This window comes from Psittacula echo (genome assembly GCF_963264785.1).
Source record: "Psittacula echo genome assembly, chromosome: 5".
Lineage (NCBI taxonomy): Eukaryota > Metazoa > Chordata > Aves > Psittaciformes > Psittacidae > Psittacula > Psittacula echo.
This window is the reverse complement of record NC_137739.1, coordinates 53883114-53890967: the sequence shown is the minus strand read 5'-3', so window position 1 is coordinate 53890967 and position 7854 is coordinate 53883114. Positions and strand designations below refer to the sequence as shown.

Sequence of the window (7854 nt, the reverse complement as noted above, 5' to 3'; positions counted from 1 at the left end):
TGACCCCGCCTGGCAGAGGGACTCTGCTCGGCGAGCAGAGCCGTGCCCACACCGCCGACACACCGCGAGCGCCGCCGCTTCCTCGACCCTCCGCAGACCCTCCGGGGCACCGCGGCTGCAAGTACCCGCGGCAGCCGCCGGGCTGGAGGAACTCCTCCGGGCGCTGGAGAGCGGTCACTGCCCACTGGCTGTTCCTTTGTCCCGGCCCGGCCGCGACCGTGGGGCGGCGGCGGCGACTGAGAGCGGCCCCCGGAGGGCATTTCCCGGAGGCAGAGGGGCCGAGAGCCGGCAGGAAATGGAAGGATGAAGTGTGCAGCCGGAGCGGTGATGTTCCTTCTCTCCTTGCTTTCCCCTGCAGGAACGTAATCCGCAATGCTAGTTCTCAGGTTGCTCAATGTTGTCGCTCCAGCCTACTTCTTGTGCATCTCCCTAGTGACCTTCGTCCTCCAGATCTTTCTCTTCATCCCCAGCATGTTCAGAGACCCTTCCACCACCCCACTTTTCTCTCCTGCTCTGCTGCATGGGGCCCTCTTCCTCTTCCTCTCAGCTAATGCCTTAGGCAACTACGTCCTTGTGATCCAGAGCTCCCCCGAGGACTTGGGCAAGGGCTTAAACTTGGGCAAAGGAGCCGAAGTGGTGGCAGACTGGCTGGATGGAAGCAGGTCCCCTGGTTCAGCCTTGCCCAGCGCACACTTCTGTAGACTGTGTGCCAGAGTCACCCAGAGGCATGACCACCACTGTTTCTTCACAGGGAACTGCATTGGGAGCAGGAACATGCGAAACTTCATCATGTTCTGCCTCTACACCTCCCTGGCTTGCCTCGATTCCCTGGTGGCAGGCATGGCTTACATTTCTGCTGCACTCTCCATGTCCTTTGCGAACCCGCTGGCCTTCCTCACTCTGCTGCCTCACTCCATCAGCCAGTTCTTCTCAGGTAAGGACTCCTTCCTCAGAGATGAGGAGCATGTTCCTCCTCCCAGATGCCTGGGTTGCAGGCGATGTGATCTTCCTCTGGTAGCTGTGTGTGGGAGCTGTGGTGGGGAAATGGGCCAGAGGGACAATTGTCTGTGTTCAACACATCCCTCTTTGCAGGCTAGAGACAGCCTTTGCAAAGGACTTTGCTTCACCTGAAATAGAGGCTGGGACTTACTCTGGGTTGCAGACACAACCCTATTTCTAACGCATTAGGCTCTGGAAAATGCCCCATAGCCAGCTTGCTGGTGGTAGAATAGGGCTATCTGTCATGCAGGAAGTGTGTTGCAATTAGATGGAGGAGAGGGATTTCCTCTTTGTACTGCAGGTGAGGGCTATCTTTTGCCTGGCCTGCATGCAGAGGTAGGGAGGACTGTAGGTTTTTGTATCCTAAAAGTCTGCAGGTTCCCCTTATCCGAGTCAAGATATTCTCATTCTTTTCACTCAGGTCCACTCCCCCCTTCACTGTGACCAACCTCCTGCCTCCTGGCTGCACAAATGTACTGAGATCTTGCCATTCTTCAACACAGGAGAATTGGGGTTCAGGCAACAGAAACCAAGAGAGGAGTTAATATGACCTCTCTTGTCACCTGGATCTGGGACACAAGTCCACAAACAGCCAAGGAAAATTCTCTATGCCTCTCTTTGCAAGAGCTCCACATCAAAAGCAAATATCTCTTTCTCCTTGTCCCTATACCTTGCTTTTCCTTCTGCTTCTCCCCCTTTCCCCTCTCTCTCTGCCTTTCAATAAATCCCCACAACCCTTTCCCTTCCCCCTCCTGATTCTGCTCCCATAACTCTTCCTGTGCTTCTTCACCTTTCAACATGCCCTGAAATTCTCCAACCTCAATCTTTCTCTCTCCAAAACCAAGAGCTAGATAAAACCTGGTCTCAGATAAGGGGCTATGCTGACAGCCTAAACTCTTACTCTGTTCTGGAAGTGACTGCTGGAAATGCCATTTCTGCCTCCCTCTCCCCCAGGCAGCTCATGTCTTACACGCTTAGATCAGCTTTTGTTAGAGTAAAATATATATCCCATATATTTTAGCTTTGCAGCTTCAGTAAGCAGGGCCTGGAGTCTGTTTTGGCTCGTGCACTGTCACCAGAAATGTTGAATGGGATATGAGTGTGGAGTCTCTGCTGCTGGGAATACAGGAGCCAGAGAGGCCCCAGCTTGCTGTTCAGATTCCAGGCTGGGTTTGCAGGATTGCCATCTGAAAACAAACAAATATCTCTCTACTTGGCAAATTAGCAGATTTGTCATGGTAATAACTGAGAGACAATAAACACAAAATCCTGCCATGGCATTTTTATGGAGCCATTTTTTCCAAGTAGAAGAATTTTTGTAAATAATGTTGCATGAGCTTCACTAACATTAAAAACACTGGGAATGTTTTTCCCTTGTGCCTAAGCTCAGCACAGCAGCCTGGGAGGGAGAGCAGGGATGTGGGAGGAGATTATCAAGGAATTAGTTCTCTCTCTCTGACTCTGAGGATCCATCTGCACTGAGCTGGGTTCTGGCATGTGTTTGAAGAGCCACTGAAGTGCCCCAGCTCTGGTGTCAGCAAGTGCAGTGCCAAAGACAGCACATGGGCAATGGTTGAGAGGGACACGGGCTGGGAGCCAGAACACCCTCTGCAGGCAGCAGCTCCCACCCAACCTCTAGCTCCGTCAGGGTGAAAACCGCTGCCTCACAGAGCAGTATACAGTTGTCTTGGTTGCTTGGGAGGCAGGGCCTGCTGGGTTTCTACCGGCACAGTTAACGTCCAGTTTGGAAAGAAAAACACAGCCTGGAATAGTTGTCTATATAATATTTTTCAGCTAACGTAACTATTACTTTAGTGTTATAGGATCTAAACAAAGCATTGCTATAGTAGCGAAAAAACTTTATGTTTCTTCTCCATCATGCCCTCTGCACTGGATGGGGACTAAAAGGATGATGAAGGGTGAATCTGCTGGGCTTATGTCAACCGAGTGTTCACTGCTTTCATGCTGGGAAAATTTTCAATTGGCTTATTCTGCCCAGACTTTGCTTGGATGTGGATTTCAGAATCTGACCTAGAGTCTATAACTTCAGCCTGTGATTCAGCTTTTCTGGCATAGATAATGTATGGCAATAAGACTGAGATCACACCAGGTCAGTTAAAGCAAAAGTGAATCTGAGAATAAAATGGACTGTGGTGATGATGGGCAAATGGAGAACCCTTTTGTAAACACAGGTCAGATTGGACCCACAAAAGAAATACTAAAAAATGCTTTATGTAGGTAACCTGAAGAAAAAAATCATGTATCTGAAGAGCATGGCTCAGAGATGCTTAATATTTGCAAGGGGAATCAAGGATAATTACTTTCTTGATGTTAAATTTCAGCAGCTCATAGAAATAAAGCTTATAGCTGCCTTGTAAAGGCTCTAAAGAAAATAGCTATCTTTCTCCAAATCCAACCTGAATAGGAGCTGTAAGAAAGAACAAATATCTGTCCCACTAAAAGAGGGGCAGAGAAGCCCATATTTAGCTTAATCTATCTACCTGATAGATTAAGTTATTCTGACGGAATTAGTATGAGCATATGTCATCATCCCATGTGGCTTGTTCTTCCCTTGCTGTATTGCCTACAAAGCCCACTGAGCTGAACGGCATCTAATGAGAAGGGAAAGATGACATTGCTTTTAGGAAGAAAACTGAATGACTCCTGTGCCTTTTCAAGTGAGGACGATCTCTGAAAGCTTGAGGCTGTAGTTAGTGTCCTTACAAATCATCCTCAGAGAAGCCTGCTAGCTGAGCCCAAAGCTTGATGTGATTGTCACGGCTCAGCCCCTATCTCTCACTTACAGCACTGCCAGGTGGAGAAACTGGGATTCACAGATTGCAAAACCAGATGACACCACCTAATCCAGCCTTCTGTATAAGAGGCAAGAGATGCTTATCCAGCCACACTTGCACTGAACTTAAAACTGAAGCAGCCATGTACCTGTTTTATGCACCACACATCTACCTTCCATGTAATCCCTGCTCCAGAAGAAATGCTCTTGTAGGGCCTTAGAGCAATGGCAGCTTTTACCTGCCTGAGCCTGTTTCCCCATGGTCTTTCAGAGGGACAGGAGCATGTGAGAGCTTTTTCCTTGCTAAGCCTCACAGGAACCAGTGAGAGGACAGCAGCTATTTATACCAGTATTGACACACATTTAATTTGCTTTCTGTGCCTGAGTATAAATATGGATGTTTAATAATATACCAACATATATGTGCATACACATTCATATGCACACACAGAGTTATTATTTTAATGGGTTTAGATCTGCCTATGCACTGAAAGGTCACACAGTGATACCTGCTATTATACTAATATCTTCCAAAAGGAGTTCTAAAATCATTGTAGAGGAAGGGGCCCACAGGCTATTTTTATTTAACTATATTCAACATAAATACATACTACAAAAGCTGTTGAATTAGGAGCTTCTGACCTGCAAAGTATTTTGAGTATTCTATCAGCAGCTTTAAAAAGGGTATTTGGATTGTATTTTGGAAAGTTTTCTGTTTCTGCTTCTTGCATTCATATGAAAACTGCCTTTGCCCAATGGTAGGAAAGTAATTTCTGTTTTATTTTTCCTTTAAATTTATATATATATATATATGTACACACATGCACATAGCAATATGAGAGAAAAAGCAATACCAGTATTAATGCACACGGTAAAGCTTCTAGAAGCATCTACATGCTGTAGGACCCACATCTCTTTTCGAAAGGAACCTAGAAATCTTAGATTCACTGTGATGAGGGAGTAGATCCATAAATAAATTAACCAGTCTTCAAAATAGTGGTGAAGTCTTACAGACGTGTTTCACTTCTGACTGAATTTGACCCTGTAATCTAGAATATAACAGCAATAACATCAAAGGAGAAGTGTATGGAGGCTATTATCATTTTACTATTTCCCCAGCAAGGTCCATTGCATCAGATGCTACAAAGGAAACAATTTTACACAGTTAGAGGAACCAACCTGTCTTGCTCCTAGCTCCGTGCTTGTGGTGAGAGAATATAGGCAGCCTGTCTTGGGGCTGAGTGTTACACTGGCATGGGAAGTGTGTCTGAACTCTTTCTCTTATTGTCCTCCCTCCCCCTGCCTCATGTCCCGCAGGAGCTCTCCTTAGCTCTGAGATGTTTGTCATCCTCATGCTCTACCTCTGGCTTGGGATTGGACTGGCCTGCGCTGGCTTCTGCTGCCACCAGATGCTGCTGATCCTTCGTGGGCAGACGCGGTACCAGGTGCGGAAGGGAATGATGGTAAGAGCCCGGCCCTGGAGGGAGAACCTGCAAGAGGTCTTTGGCAAGAGGTGGCTGCTTGGACTTCTCATCCCTGTGCTGAACGTGGGAAGTGACTGCCGTAGGCAGAAAGAGAAATAAAATCCTTGGGAACGTGTGCGTGTATCCCATGCACACACCAGCTTCCCTCTTCTCTCCCACTGTCTCCTGGATCACTAAAGAGCTGGGCTACTCCATCTCTTGGGATTGCAGTCTCCGTGGGAGGAAATGACTGGTTATCAAATAGAATAAATTTAGCATATTAACAAGAAGATCACAAACCACATAGATGAAAAGTTACTGCAGCTTAGTAGTCACATCACTGCACCTGCGTATGTGGCAACAGTCTGTGAACTAGCAGAAAAATTAGTCAGACCCTTCTGTGGCTTCCTGCCTTACTCCTCCAGCCCCCAGCCGCATTAGCCACCCTGTACAGTCCCTAATGAACCACAGCAGGAGCTTCAGCTGTTGTAGTAGACTGCAAAAAGGGTGTCTGTTCCATAGGAGGGATTTGCAGGGTGCCTTTTTTGGCTCCTATATACTTGAGGTGACTTCATAGTACTGAAAAGCCTTTAATGACAGAACTGCAATGCAATTAAGCTGCCTAGGAGCAGGATATGCACATGGCTAATGCGGCAGGTAAACCTCTCCAGAGGCTAGAAAATCAGGAAGAAAACGAACAAAAATTCAGAATTTTTCATTTCCGTTCTTGATCTGCTCCCTATGCAATGATATGTCAGGACTGCAGCTCTGCTACTTATTTTTAGTAGTCCTTTGCCCAATGACACAGTCCAGGCAGAGCTGCTCTTCTGACAGGGAGCAGCAAGCAGATAAATCACAATCAGACAGAGGCACAAGAAGAGGAAACCGCAAAGGAGAATGGAAAGGCTGTGCCTGAGAAGCTGTGAAATGAGGCAGGCTATGCCTGCCTGGGAGAGAGAGAGAAGGAAGTGTGGATACACAGGAGGGTGCCAGGAGCCCTGCTGATGTGTCTGGACCCTGATGCATCACCCTCTTGCAGGGGCACCTGCACCATTAATGCTGTGAAGAGCTCAAAATCCCAGCAGATGGGGAGGTTTTCCAGCCGGTCAGGATGCTTCTCTTTGCACTAAAACAAACAAAAAGATGTTTACCTCGGACATCCCTGCCACACCGTATTTATAGGTACTGCTGCAGAGGGGTAAATTCATCCATGTTATAACTCCATTAAGGAGGTTAATGGAATTACTACAGGGATTAATCAGCCTAATGTGTTGGTTGTTTTCTAGCTGCAGCAACAGCCCATGAGATCAGTGCTGAGATCCTGTGCTAATAGGTGCCTTAAGAAAGGAAACCCTGACATCTCTACCAGGATCATAGTACTGGATTCCCCAGCAGCTGCAGCAGGAAGCCTCCATTTTGGCAAACTGCATCAGCTTATGTGGGCTGGATAGGAATCCATTGCTTCTCCTTAATAGGCTGGGGAGTATGTGGACAAGTCGTGAAAAATGTTATTTCTTCCCCAGAAACTCTCTCAATGCATCCCAGGTAGGGGAATGCACTTGCTTTCATTCTTGCATTTCTCATGAGCTGGAACAGAGGCACTCATTCCTACAGGCTTTGTAACCATCTTATACCACTTGCATACACGTTTGGATCAATAACAAACAAAGTCTTTTGTGATGAGCAGAGTAACCATGAAAATATACTGAAAAAACCCTTAGCTGGATAATTAAAACATGTAGGACAGATGTCCTTCCACATTATATGTGTTCGCGTGAACACACTGCTGTTTCCGTGTGTAATATGCTGTATTTCACTAACAGTGAACAATAAAAAGTGTTCTGCTTTCTTACGTGATCTGTATTGTGCTTTTTGACAGTTCATTAGCTGTCTCTGGACATTGGTTACAGCATACACACGGACATGTTGAAGGAAAAAGTTAGGATTTCTTTATTGGCCTCGCCAATAATTCATCATATGAGTTTGGACAAGTCCTTTCACCCTTCCTACTTTAATGTAATGACCAATATAAAAATGCATCTAATAACCAACTTGCAGACCCATTCTAATTTCTATTTATAAATTACACTATCAACCTCAACTGAAAGCTATAGAAAAATTAAGCTATTACCATCGCCCACAAACAGCATCTTGATGTAAATTATTCCTTACTGGCACAATGGCATCAAGGTGAGCAGACAGTCACCTTGTCGCTGGATCCAAAGCCAGCACCTCGTGCCATACACCTTGCCTTGGAAGGATTCCCAGGATTATTCTTATTCCACAGGCTGGTTGATCCAGCTTCTTCTCTTTTGTCTGTTTCTAAAAGCAACAGGATCCAAACATTTCAGCAGCAGCTTTCTCACATCAACAGAAATTATGGTTTGACACCCTCTCCCTCTGCTTTTGATGCTTGCTTGGCACTGCAGTCTCATGGCACACAGCACCTGCAGCCACGCTGCCTCAGGCTTAAGCTCTTCAGGGCTGCATGCTGAAAAGGGCACAACCAACTCAGTTTTGGTGGAGCACTCTGCAAGGACAGCCCTCATGCAGCACAACAGGGTTAGCTGCCCATGAAGGCCGTTGCCTCTTCACACC

The 7854-nt window shown here is 46.6% G+C and overlaps 1 protein-coding gene across 1 annotated transcript; it reads left to right on the top strand.

Annotated features, from left to right (window-relative positions):
- Positions 1-372: 372 nt before the first annotated feature.
- ZDHHC22 (zDHHC palmitoyltransferase 22) lies at positions 373-5376 on the top strand (the record flags this gene model as incomplete). Its single annotated transcript, XM_080618545.1, has 2 exons — positions 373-934; positions 5111-5376. The coding sequence occupies 2 exons, from the start codon at positions 373-375 to the stop codon at positions 5374-5376; spliced, it is 828 nt and encodes a 275-aa protein (XP_080474671.1).
- Between the last annotated feature and the right edge of the window lie 2478 nt (positions 5377-7854).